Source organism: Podarcis melisellensis, assembly GCF_964234715.1.
Source record: "Podarcis melisellensis genome assembly, chromosome: 5".
Lineage (NCBI taxonomy): Eukaryota > Metazoa > Chordata > Lepidosauria > Squamata > Lacertidae > Podarcis > Podarcis melisellensis.
This window is the reverse complement of record NC_138537.1, coordinates 1,682,522-1,696,462: the sequence shown is the minus strand read 5'-3', so window position 1 is coordinate 1,696,462 and position 13,941 is coordinate 1,682,522. Positions and strand designations below refer to the sequence as shown.

Below are 13,941 nucleotides of genomic sequence, written 5' to 3'. Positions count from 1 at the left end.
CAATGTGGGGCTTGAACCCCTGACTGAGGTTAAGAGTCTCATGCTCTAGTGACTGAACTATCCCTCTTTGTGCATTTTGTTCTTAGAAATAAATAAAATTCTGACGCAAAAGTTGCTGTAGGCTGACCATATCTCTCTTTCGTGACTTGAGTATGCAAGGGTTGAACTGCCAAGGGCCCATCTCATCTAGACCCCAAAGAAAATAGAAAAATGTAGGATTATACACGGCGTGACGAAAGCAGGCAGAAAAATGTGTGTGTCCCCCTGTAGGAGCGCAAATATCCAGAGTGTGGGGTCAGGTGGGATTACTAGGAGGAATTATAAAATATGCATCAAGACATTGTGTCCACCATGAATGCATTGTGTTGACTGGGTTTGATACATTGACAATAATTTCTGACCAAATCCCACAACCCTCTGCATCTCTGGCCATTTCCTCTACTGCCCATTTCTCTTGCTTGACAAGTCACGTACACAGCCCAGTTGCTTTGCCAGGCAGGCATCCTGGGCCATCAAAGATAGTGAGCAAGTTTCTTTAATGTAGCTTTTGTGATATGTTAATCTTAGGGCCAGGAAACAGGTCTCACCTGAAGGTGATAATGATTGCTGTCCTCCTGGCCATCCTTCTTATCATGTGTATTGCTTTTTTATGACCTCAGGGGTTGCCAAATGCACTCCTTTGTAGTTCTGTTTTATTTACCCCTTGCTTAATTAGTTTTGGTAGTTTAACTTTGTCCCCACCGTGGGGTTTGTGGAAATGCTCAGAAGAAATCTGATTGGTTCTTAGGAACACTCTGTAAAAGGCTCTTTTGTGAATAAAACGACCTGGGCCAGGGCCTGGAGGGACAGAGATTATTATACACACCCTTCCCAGGGTCTTGCTGGTTCAAGCCTCTGTGTGTATTCTTATTAATCAGAGTTCAATCCTTCCTTTACTTCGGGAACGCCTCATCCCCCTTTTTTATAACTGTAGAATTTGTGGGCACCCGCAACAAAACACCCAACAGTTGGGAGATTCAGAACAGAGTCAAGAACTGCACGGACTTTATTTTCCATAATGGGCATGATTCTATGCTTCTCTGAATCCTGCTTCAGTTCTCCCATTTGGAGCAAGATTAGACCCTGCGCTATTCTGAACTGGGAGCTCCGTGAATGGCGTTGTGCCCCAGATCCATACCTTTGCAAGATAAAACTTATTAACATGTAAATTGAGAATCCCGGGAGGGAGAGACAGGCTGGACGAATGCATAAATATGCTCGCCGAGTGTGACAGACAACATTCGGCCACGGTAAATTAGACGTGGAATTAAATCTACACATGCGCCAGTTGCCAGCGACTGCTGCCAGACATCTTGCCGGATCTCGGAACGATTCCTGCTGTTCCACAGGGTCCAAACCCGCGATCCGACTTTATGCTTATTTCTGGGAGATGTTTGGACAAAGTCCTTCACTCAAAGGCTCTTGCGTATGAATATAGCAATCTGGGGAGGCTAGATTATTTTGCAGATTGGAAAATCGGTTCAGCAGTGCAAATCTGAGAATGGGGCAGTTAGAAGGATGGAGGGAAATAAGAATTGGGTTCAAAGCAGCATTTCTGCCCAGGAAAGTGTGCAGAATATTTTTTGACCTGCGTCTTTTTCAATCATTTTGTTTCCTCCCCCCAACATATGGCCGTTTTATACCCCTCAGCAAGTGCCCGATTCTCTGTAGCACTTGACTTAAACCATTTTGATTTTGTAATGGGTAAGGTGTTTGAGCCCTCTGCCTCAGTGCCGTTCCTCCACTTACATAGTCGACAAATTAAATGCATTTTTATAAAATTATTTTGTTTAATAAAATTTGCACACTGGTGGGTTGCTTAAGAAAAAAACTGTCAAAGCGCTTTAGAGTAAGCAAAAACAGTAAGATCAAGGAGAAAAAATACAACAGTATTTTAAATATTTTCCTGTAGGACTAATTGCACACATTAACAGTCGTCAACTGGTTGACCATACCCATTGAATCAATCACCCATCTCCTAAAACCCCACCCCACCCTCCCACTATATATATAGGTCTGGTGACTTCTGTTTCAGTGTATCTGAAGAAGTGTGCGTGCACACGAAAGCTCATACCCAGAACATACTTAGCTGGTCTCTAAGGTGCTACTGGACAATTTTCTAATTTTATTTATTTATTTATTTTGACTGCGTCAGACCAACATGGCTCCTGCAATTCATTTCAACAGTATTTTAAAACACCCTGAAGTTAAAATACAAAAACTGATTAGCATTAGCTGGATGAGCGTGAGACTCTTATGGGTTTGAGCCCCATGTTGGGCAAAAGATTCTTGTGTTTCAGGAGGTTGGACTAGATGACCCTCATGGTCCCTTTCAACTCTAAAATTCTATGATTCTATACTTCAGCTTTCTAAGCATGTAAAGGGGCGAGAAAGAACCACCCTGCACCCAGTCATCTTCATGGAATGGTCCTGAATATTGCATAATAAAATTTTTTATATAATTATATATATATAAAGTTTTTATTGTTAAAATAATTCAGCATTAATACACACATATTGCGAATATACAAGCATACAAACATACATTTCATACAATCCTTAAAAATGTTCAAACATACCTACACTCAGTCCCACAGATAATTCCTTTTCCCATCATCATCCACCACCCCTCACCCCACCTTTGTGTTAGACTTCCAATCTACTCAACTGCAGTTTCTTTCCACTTCTATTACTTTCTTTCACACACCTTTAACCTAATTTCATGCTTCTTTTTCTATTACACATTGTTATCCATCTTATTTAGTATTCCAGTATTTAAAACGGAACTTGTTTATTCTAATAGTTCTGATTTTTCGATATGGTTTTGCAAGTATCCTTTAAAAATATATATATATATTTATCCCAGCAATTTGGCAAGCAGCATTCTTTCTCCATTTACCTTCACAACAACCCTGTGAGGTAGGTTAGGCCAAGTGCCGGTGACTGCAAATTTCTTTCCCTGTCCCCCCAGAGCGCTGCGACGACTGGGGTGTGGACACCATGAAGCACAAGCCGGTCTACAACGGGGAGCCGGCCAAAATCAAGTGTCCTCTCTTTGAAGCCTTCCTGAAGTACAACTACAGCACCGCCCACTCTGCGGGCCTCACCCTGATCTGGTACTGGATTGGGCGAGGCCAGGACATCGAGGAGCCCATCAATTTCCGCCTCCCTGACAACCACATCAGCAAGGAGAAGGACACCCTCTGGTTCCGCCCCGCTCTGCTCAACGACACCGGGAACTACACCTGCATGCTCAGGTAAGGAAGCCGATAGAGAGGGGGCCATGCTTGTAGGGAGGGGTTTTAAGGTTGGAAGGACGATGGTGTTTGGGTCATCCGATCATCTGTCTTGCCCTTTTCCATGATTGTTTAGAAAATTCTTACAGCCGCTTTGTGTTCTGCTTGAGAGGAAATTGTCGTTTAGTCATGTCCACCTCTTCATGACCCTCTGGACCAGAGCACGCCAGGCACTCCTGTCTTCCACTGCCTCCAGCAGTTTGGTCAAACTCATGCTGGTAGCTTCGAGAACACTGTCCAACCATCTCGTCCTCTGTCGTCCCCTTCTCCTTGTGCCCTCCATCTTTCCCAACATCAGGGTCTTCTCCAGGGAGTCTTCTCTTCTCATGAGGTGGCCAAAGTCTTGGAGCCTCAACTTCACAATCTGTCCTTCCAGTGAGCACTCAGGGCTGATATCTCCAAGAATGGAGAGGTTTGATCTTCTTGCAGTCCATGGGACTCTCAAGAGTCTCCTCCAGCACCATAATTCAAAAGCATCCATTCTTCGGCGATCAGCCTTCTTTATGGTCCAGCTCTCACTTCCATATATCACTACTGGGAAAACCATGGCTTTAACTATATGAACCTTTGTTGGCAAGGTGATGTCTCTGCTTTTTAAGATGCTGTCTAGGTTTGCCATCGCCTTTCTCCCAAGGAGCAGGCGTCTTTTAATTTTGTGGCTGCTGTCACCATCTGCAGTGATCATGGAGCCCAAGAAAGTAAAATCTCTCACTGCCTCCATTTCTTCCCCTTCTATTTGCCAGGAGGTGATGGGCCCAGATGGGAGGAATAGTGGCAGATATAAATATGAAGAAGCAAACAAATATTTATTGGTTTGTTTAGCTTGCAGATTACTTTGCATTTCAAGGAATCTCCACGCTGTTTAGAAATCTCAGTAAATACACACAACACACACACACACACATGAGTATATACGTATACATATGTATCTGTATGCAGGTTTTGGTGTCCTCGGGTGTCTTCCCGTGTAAAAGTTGGGGTGTCTAGGCGACGTTTCGACGAGGTCTCACTCGTCATCTTCAGGCTGGTGCTTTCGGCTTCTTGTTACTGGAACAGAGCAGGATCTCAGTGTTTGAGTTCCTATAAATACTGTTGAGGGGGTGTGGTGTATAGCCTCCAATGTTCTGGGCAGAGAGGAAGTTCCCAGGCTAGTGTGCCTTTTCTTCTTTTGTTCCTTAATTACTTGAGGGATATCTTGAGTGATTTCTTGAGTGATATCCTGAGTACCACTTAGGTGGGTCATTAGGTGTGGATTAGTTGCTAAAGTCTTTGTGTCTTGACCTCTTGAACTTTGTGAAGAGTTTTTCTGAGAAGATGGCTGTACTGCACTTAGTTGTGCTCTGGCTTGGCTTCGTGTATAGGGGCGAGCTGTGGTTTTGTGGCCTGTGTCAGCCAGATCTGTGTAGGGATTGCAGGGGGGTGCAGCATCCGGAGGTGCCACCATGGTTTGGCTACTGGATGGTGTCTGTAATTTATCTGTGGAGAGGGTCTGGGTTTGGGTCTGGTGTGGTTGATTGGTGATGGCGTTCTGTGTGCCTCTGGATCTGGTGTCAGTTTTTGTGGGGAGGGCTAATTTCCAGATGTCTGGCAAGCGGGATGTGTCGTCACGCTTGTTCATGTTGTGAGGGTGTTTCTCTATCTCGATGGCTTCCATGATTATTCTCTTGTGGTGATGTTCCATGTTAAAGAGCAATTTGGAATCTGCAAAATTAATTTCGTGTCCTGTTTCTTTCATGTGTTGGAAAAGAGAGGAAGTTTTTTCTTCTTTTTTGACGGCATTCTTGTGTTCTGCGATACGTGCATTTATTCGTCTGTTTGTTTGTCCAATGTACGTGGCTGGGCAGACTTTGCAGGGTATTTCATAGACCCCTTGGTTTTCCAACTGGATTTTATCCTTGGGGTTTCTGAGGATATTGGCTATTTTTTGGTTGGTGCAAAAGGCTGTTTTGATATTGTGTTTATGGAGGATTTTGCTAATTTTATCTGTAGTGCCCTTGATATAAGGAAGGAGGGCCATGCCATTGTTTTCTTCTGTGTCTTGGTTTTTGGGGGGTGTTTCTTTTTGGATTAGCTTCGTAACCCTGTTTTGCTGGTATCCATTGGCAATTAACACATTTGAGAGATTCTGTAACTCAGTTGTCAAGTGGTCTTTGTCAGCCAGGCGTTTGGTTCTGGAGATGAGAGTCTTGGCTACGGAGTTTATTTGTGCAGGGTGGTGGTGTGATTGTGCATGTAAGTAGCGGTTGGTGTGTGTTTTTTTCCGGTAGATAGTGTGTCCTAGGGAGCCATCAGGTTTTTTGTAGATTAGGACGTCAAGGAAGGGAAGTTGGTTGTTGGCTTCTATTTCCATAGTGAATTGTATTTTGGGGTGTAGGCTGTTGAGATGTGTGAGGAAGCTATCCAGTTTTTCCTTCCCGTGTGGCCAAATTACAAAGGTGTCGTCAACATATCTGAGCCAAAGTTTGGGTTTGTGTTCTGACTTGTCTAAAGCATTGGTTTCAAAGTGTTCCATGTACAGGTTTGCGATGACCGGTGAGAGGGGTGATCCCATAGGTGCTCCTTCTATCTGTTTGTATCTTTGTCCATTGTGGATGAAGTACGTGTTGGTTAGGCAGTGGTTGGTCAGGTCCAAGATGTATTCGGGGGGATTGTATTTGTTTTGAATGGCTGTCAAGGCTTCATTAATGGGCACTTGTGTGAAGAGAGATACAACATCGAAGCTCACAAGTAGGTCATTAGGATGTAGGTTTTGCTTCTTTATTGTTTCTATGAACTGGAAGGAGTTTGGAACGTGTGAAGAGATGGATTCTGCATAGGGCTGAAGTTGCTTGGCGAGAAATTTAGCGAGATTTTGTAGAGGTGAGCCTATGGAGCTGACTATTGGTCTGAGTGGTGTTCCTTCTTTGTGTATCTTGGGGAGGCCGTAGAGTTTGGGGCATCTGGATGATTTTTCTCTGGGGATGATTCTTAGCTGGATTTCTTCACTGATAGGAGAGGCTTTTATTTTGGATTTGGTGGTTTTTTCCAGATAGGTGGTGGGATCTGTTTTTATAGGTTGGTAGGTAGGATCTTGGAGTAGATTTGATAGTTTTGCTTGGTAGTCCGATGTGTTCATCACAACAGTGGCATTACCTTTGTCTGCTGGGAGAATGATTATGTTGTTGTCTTTCCTCAGGTTGGTGAGTGCTTTCTCACCAACATGAACAAGCGTGACGACACATCCCGCTTGCCAGACATCTGGAAATTAGCCCTCCCCACAAAAACTGACACCAGATCCAGAGGCACACAGAACGCCATCACCAATCAACCACACCAGACCCAAACCCAGACCCTCTCCACAGATAAATTACAGACACCATCCAGTAGCCAAACCATGGTGGCACCTCCGGATGCTGCACCCCCCTGCAATCCCTACACAGATCTGGCTGACACAGGCCACAAAACCACAGCTCGCCCCTATACACGAAGCCAAGCCAGAGCACAACTAAGTGCAGTACAGCCATCTTCTCAGAAAAACTCTTCACAAAGTTCAAGAGGTCAAGACACAAAGACTTTAGCAACTAATCCACACCTAATGACCCACCTAAGTGGTACTCAGGATATCACTCAAGAAATCACTCAAGATATCCCTCAAGTAATTAAGGAACAAAAGAAGAAAAGGCACACTAGCCTGGGAACTTCCTCTCTGCCCAGAACATTGGAGGCTATACACCACACCCCCTCAACAGTATTTATAGGAACTCAAACACTGAGATCCTGCTCTGTTCCAGTAACAAGAAGCCGAAAGCACCAGCCTGAAGATGACGAGTGAGACCTCGTCGAAACGTCGCCTAGACACCCCAACTTTTACACGGGAAGACACCCGAGGACACCAAAACCTGCATTCCTGTACCCGTGAAAATCTACGAAAGCATATATATATATATATATATACACACACACACACTGTATGTGATGAGTACAAATTCCACATTCAGTACAGCTGCTGCTGCAAATAATCATAACTATACATTTTTAGCAACTTAATTGCAGTGATAAATCTCTGAAAAAAAATGCACATAAAATAAGTGAAAGCAAATGGCATGCAGGAGAAAAGTACATCAAGGTAGAATGCCAGGATAAAATATAATTATAATATAGGTCTAAAAAGAAAATTGCCAACAGAAAGAACGCTCTCATGAGTCAAATTGGGAATTAACGAATTATTCTTTCAACCACCTTCTCTCTTTGCACCCACCACACCCCACAGGTTGGACCAAATGACCCTTTGGGTCTCTTCCAATGCTACAGTTTTTTAAAATTCTATCTCATCACTCATCCTCACAGTTCCCACTTCAATAAAACATTAAAATGTTCAACAGTTACATGCAAGAAAGATATTCGGGTGACTGGTGAGTCTTTTTGTATTTTGAGTGTGAACCTTCCCTCTTAACCTTGTGGTCAAAACCTTGAAATCTATTTTTTCTCCTTTCCATGCAGAAACACCACCTACTGCAGCAAAGTCGCTTTCCCGCTGGAAGTCGTTGACAAAGACCCCGGTTCCTGCGTCAGTCAGGCCATCAGGCCGGAAGAAGTCCTCATGTACCTGGACTACACGAACAAGAACCTCACCTGCCCAGATGTGGAAGGGTTTTATCCAGCCGGGACCAAGCCAAAGGTCTGGTGGTATATGGTAAGCTCTGGAGCCCGGGGCTGGAGGCTTCATTTTGCAGAGGGTTTTGGTTGTATGCATTTGCAAGTTTATGAAGCTCTGCACAAGCGAATTGGCAAGGCAGCTGCAGCAGCAATGGCTCGCTTCTGCAAAAGGGTCTGGGAAAATGTGATGCTAACATCCAATACCATGATGAAGGTCTATCATGTTGAGCATGCTGATTTATGGAAGTGAGTCATGGGCCACTCACAGCCTCCAGGAGTGACGTCGCAATGCCTTCCACATGGACTGTGTCATGAGGATTTTGGGAATCCAATGGCAGGGCAGAATTCCAAACAAACATTCCCAGCATGCTTGCACTTCTGTCTCAGTGACCTCTAGGTAAGGTAAAGGTAAAGGACCCCTGGATGGTTAAGTCCAGTCAAAGGCGACTATGGGGTTGTGGCTCTCATCTCGCTTTCAGGCCAAGGGAGCTGGCCTTTGTCCACAGACACCTTTCCGGGTCATGTGGCCAGCAGGACTAAACCGCTTCTGGTGCAACAGGACACCGTGATGGAAACCAGAGTGCACAGAAACGCCTACCTTCCCGCCATAGTGGTACCTATTTATCTACTTGCACTGGTGTGCTTTTGAACTGCTAGGTTGGCAGGAGCTGGGACAGAGCAGCGGGAGCTCACCTCTTTGTGGGGATTTGAACCACCGACCTTCCAATCTGCAAGCCCAAAAGGCTCAGTGGTTTAGACCACAGCACCACTTGTGTCCCTACATAGCGACGTCTCTCTGACTTGGTCACGTCCACAGAATGGAAGTTGGCAAGATCCTCAAGGACGTCCTCTATGGGGAGCTGGCTCCCGGCACCAGACCCGTTGGCGGACGAAACATGCCCACAAACATGACCTGAAGGTGGGAAGCATCAACCTGCCAGGTGGGAATTCTCTGGCAGACAATCACAGTGCATGGAGACAGACAGTCGGGTTGTTCCTCTGCAGCAGTGACCAGAGGAGGAATGTCTATTGGGAGGAGCACAGAGAGAAGAAACGTCATCTGCATCAGCATATCTGCATGTCTTCTGCCCCAGCTGTAACAAAACATGTCTCTCCTATATCGGTCTCTACAGCCACAGCAGACGCTGCAGTTTGCCAGTGGTTTGACTTCACTCCTTCGTTGCCTCTCGAGACAGACAGATGCCAACTCACAGTCACAGGAAATTGAAGCCGTGCTCAAGTTACTTGTGATGTTGCTGGGCTGTTCACAGTCCTGCTAAAAGCCATTTTTCAGTTTTGCTCTTCGTCAGTGGTTCCCAAACTGTTTTTGGCTGCTGCCCCCTTGGTTACATAAACTCATTCCCAGAGCCCCTGACCCTGTAAGAATCATAAAATTCTTATAGTGTTGGCAGAGACCACAAGAGTCATCTAGTTCAACTCCCTGCAAGGGAGGAATCCTTTAGCCCAGTGTGGGATCTGAATCCACAACCCTGAGATTGAGTCTCATGCTCTATGGATTGAGTATTTTTCAGAATAGTGGTTTTCACAACCCACTAAGGAAGACAGTAACCCAACAAAACTCAAAGCAGTAATAATTAATGGCACATTTGTTTAAAATCCAATTAAAACTATTTCGTCTAATTGAGTGAACAAAATTGAGGGACTTGATCCTGTGATCCCAGGCGTTTACTCATAATTGGATATCTTGTGACAACTCGGAATCCTACATACAAACATGTCTGACCCAAGGAAATTGCTTTGAAAGTGATAAGAGCAGTAAAACTTCAAATGCAAAGCGAGGAATGTGTTTCGCTCCAGGCTCTCGCCTGGTCAGTTGCAAGTAAGCCATTCATGCACTTGGAAGGGGCCACAACCCCTTTGTCTCCCAGCAGTTCTGCAAGGCAAGAAGCAGGTGATGTGCTTTTCTCCCCCTGCTACTTCCAGAGACCCCCCCACTTTGTATCCTATTTTAGGGGCTCTCTAATGACCTCTGTGGATCACGAAATACGTTCCAGGTTTTGCAATCCACTCTGGAGTTTGGGAGGGGTTCAAAACTGCATGCAATTCTACAGTTCCCTTATCTATTCCAAAACGGCCCTTGTCTGTATCTCATTGAGTAGCAGAAGTGGATTAAAGCATGAAAAAAAAAGGAGAAAAAATATTCTTAAATGAGGATCAGGTGCAGAAGCCACTTATGTTTCAGAATTCTGCAGGTGGGATTTTGTTAGATGCAGTTTTGAATCCTGGCGAATTGAGAGCTTTGCTCACCCTTCGCTCTGTGGGTCAGCTTCTGAGGGGAGGGCATTCTCCCCACCCCCACCACCTCCCTGAGACCAAATACTCTTCACACTCAGATGCCCTCTCTGTGGAAATGCAATTCATGGCTCCAGCAGCGGAGCTGGAAGACTCCTGTCCCTTTGATCAATACCCCTTTTCTTCTGGGCTAAGAGCAATCGCCTTTATTTGGCCGCAGAAGCTGGTCCATTAAAATTCAGATCCCGACCGTCAATTAGCAAAATGAAACCGAACCCTCTCTGGAAATATTTTTTTTGCAGATGGTAGATTGCTCGTCCCCGCTAATAAGACTTCGTCAGAAATGGTATATTGCCACTGTCTCCCCTTGCCATGTGGAGGTGGACGTGATCTGGAAAGGGGCCACAGAGGAATAATTGCTGCAAAATTGTGGATTGCCAACCTTCTGTGATTGGGAAGATGGTTCACCTGAGCTATTCCCTTCCTCCCTTCTTGACTCCCTTCAAAGGAACCATAAAAAGAGGTATGGCACATGAAGGAAGTGGCTTAGCTCAGCTGCCAAACTCAGAAGCCTCAGATTTTTACCGCACAGCAACTCTGTTTCTGCCTCCCTGCCATTGTGCCATTTGAGAATATGTTGGGCACCTTGACAAGTGACGCTTTCTCTTCTCTAGTCCCTTAACACTAGAACTCCTCGACGTGCAATGAACCTCAGAAGACTCAGAGAAGAGGAAAGAAAATCCTTCACAGAGTGTGCAGTTAAACTGTGGAACTCCATCCTGCAGGAACGCAGTGTTGACGACCAACAAAAATGTCTTTGAAAGAGGATTTGACAAATTTGTGGATGAGTCTAATGTTATTGAAGCCTACTGGCCCTGATGGATTTGTTCTGCCTCCACAGGTCTTCACAGTTCTCTGAACTTTGCAATGCAGTGCTCCAACCAGAAATATATTTTAAAAGGTTTTTGTTGGGGGGGGGGGGGAAGGGTGTGTATGCAAAATTATATGGAAGTGCATGTATGCCAAAATGCATTATACTGCTTGCCAAAAAACCCCCCACATGTTTAGAGCAATGTCCACTAAAACTTTAGTAAGGTCTTTTATTTTTTTCTAATTGCAAAAAAAAATTGCAACGTGAAGATGTGAAGAACGGAATCTAAGACTGGAAGAAGAGGGATGAAAATAGATTCCTGTCCATCCCTATGTGCAGTGAAACACCCACATGTGTGATCGTCACATCTGGTGATTCCCATCTGGAGTTGCAGATTAATTTTAGTGTGTGCCTTTTCCTGTTCTTGCTCATTTCAAAAGGCGGAGAGAAATTCTCAGGAAATCACAATTACAGAGTATGCAAAGAACATAGCAAGCATGAGAACATAAGAAGAGTCCTGCTGGATCAGGCCCATGGCCCATCTAGTCCCAATCTTGCTGTGTCTGAATTGTTGGTTGTCGTTTAGCCGTGTCCGCCTCTTCGTGACCCCCTGGACCAGAGCACGCCAGGCACTCCTGTCTTCCACTGCCTCCCGCAGTTTGGTCAAACATCTGGTTGGGTAACATCAGGAAAGGATGTTGAACTAGATGGACCTGATCCGTCACACTCTTCTTATATTCTTAGTTTTCGTAGTTTTGGTGGCAAAATGTTACAAATGGAGATGACAGCTTCTGAAATTGTGAGTTTCCGGCTAGGGGCTGCCTGGTGTTGAGCGAGTGCTGCTTCCGGGTCCTTGGTTCCAACCTTCCTCTTCTCGGAGGATGTCCATCTTCTGTGCTTAGCAGATGTGCCTCTTCTGCATGCAGAGGATGTGAGTGAATGTGCGTTATCCCCCTTTCCTGCAGAACTGCAAACTCATGGATAATTTCAACGAGCGCTACCCCAGCGGCGTCAACCTGACCTTTGGCTTCGTCCGCGAGGCGTACCAGGCCGACTACACCTGTGTCGTGAGCTACAAGGAGAACGGCCGGAATTTCAACCTCACACGGACTTTGAGGGTCAAGGTGGTAGGTAAGGAGAATCGAGGGACAAGGGGAGCCACGACGTCAACTGAGTTATTATTGATGTGTGTCTGGTTTCCAGCTCATAAAGCCCTGGTGACTCAGGCCCAAGCTATCACATTTCCCCATATGAACCTGCCTGGGCTCTGAGATCTTCGGGGGGAGCCCCTTCTCTCAGCCCTGCCACCCTCACAGGGATGGTTGGTGAGAACATGGTGAGAGGGCCTTCTTGGTGGTGGCAGCTCCTAGGCAACTTTGGAACTTCCTGCCTAGGGAAGTTAATAATAATAATAATAAGTCTGGTGTCACCATATTCTAGTCTTATGCCTTTCATTTTAAAATACATGTCAATACAGGGCTTCTTAGTAGTAGTAGTAGTAGTAGTAGTAGTAGTAATAATAATAATAATAATAATAATAATAATAATAATAATAATAATAATAATAATTTTATTTATACCCCACCCATCTGGCTGGGTTTCTCCAGCCACTCTGGGCGGCTCCCAATGGAATATTAAAATACAATAACCTATTAAACTTTAAAAGCTTCCCTGAACAGGGCTGCCTTCAGATGTCTTCTAAAAATCCAGTAGTTGTTTTTCTCTTTGACATCTGGTGGTAGGGCGTTTCAAAGGGCGGGCGCCACTACCAAGAAGGCTCTCTGCCTGGTTCACTGTAACTTGGCTTCTCGCAGCGAGGGAACCGCCAGAAGGCCCTGGCACTGGACCTTAGTTAGGCTGGTTCCCTCCCTGCCGTCCTCCCTTCTGACAGGCCTTTGGGAACTGACTTGTTTTGCACCTACCCATCCCATAGCTAAACCTAGATTGTAAATTCCTCAGGATAGGGACCCCCCCAGATCAAGGGAAGTCCTAGTCCCGCTCTATTCTGCCTTGGTCAGACCACACCTGGAGTCCAGTGTCCAGTTCTGGGTGCCACAATGTAAGAAAGATGTTGACAAGCTGAAATGCGTGCAAAGGAAGGCAACTGAGATGATTAATGGTCTGGAAACCAAGCCTGATGAGGAATGGTTGAAGGAGCTGGGCATGTTTCACCTGGAGAAGAGGAGATACACAGGAGATGTAGCTAAAGAACTCTCCCAGGGAAGATGGAGCAAGCTTGTTTTCTCCTGCTCTGGAGAGGAGGCCTTGAACCCATGACTTCAGGTTACAAGAAAGGAGAGTCCAGCTGAACATCGGGAAGAACTTTCTGGTGGTAAGAGCTGGTTGACAATGGAACAAACTCCCTCAGGAAGTTGTGGACTCTCATTCACTGGAAGTTTTTAAGCAGAGGTGGGATGGCCATATGTCAGGGACTCTTTCGTTGTGACTGCTGCATTGCAGGGGGTTGGTCTAGATGGGTCCCTTCCAGCTCTATAATTCTGTGATTCTAAAGCAACAGACCCAGTGAGACCACTATCTGAATAAATACTGTCACTGGCAAGAACAAATAAGAGGTGTTGTGGTTGCCCTGAGATTTCTTGTAAGAGGTTCTTTCAGGGCACCTTGAAAATGGCTTTTGGAAAAACAAGACAAAAGCAGAAAGCATTGCTTTAAAAAAAAAGGTTTCCTAAGAAAATAACACACATTTTGAGCTGCTGGGGTGGGATTTGTGTCCTGGTGTCCTCTTGGAAGCACCTTCTCCCTCCTCCGCTGCCCCCTGAGCTCAAGAGCCCTTTGCTCTGTGCAGCTGCCTGTCACGAGGAGAGCAGGCTTGTCAAAACCGTGTCA

The 13,941-nt window shown here is 45.4% G+C and overlaps 1 protein-coding gene across 4 annotated transcripts in view; it reads left to right on the top strand.

Moving 5' to 3' along the window:
* IL1RAP (interleukin 1 receptor accessory protein) overlaps nucleotides 1-13,941 on the top strand; it is a 95,432-nt gene that overhangs the window by 40,104 nt on the left and 41,387 nt on the right. For all 4 annotated transcript variants that reach the window (XM_081910995.1, XM_081910993.1, XM_081910994.1 and 1 more), the window contains 3 exons: nucleotides 3,011-3,296; nucleotides 7,815-8,007; nucleotides 12,060-12,225. In XM_081910995.1, the coding sequence (XP_081767121.1) occupies nucleotides 3,011-3,296; nucleotides 7,815-8,007; nucleotides 12,060-12,225 (645 nt within the window). The remainder of the gene's footprint in view (nucleotides 1-3,010; nucleotides 3,297-7,814; nucleotides 8,008-12,059; nucleotides 12,226-13,941) is intronic.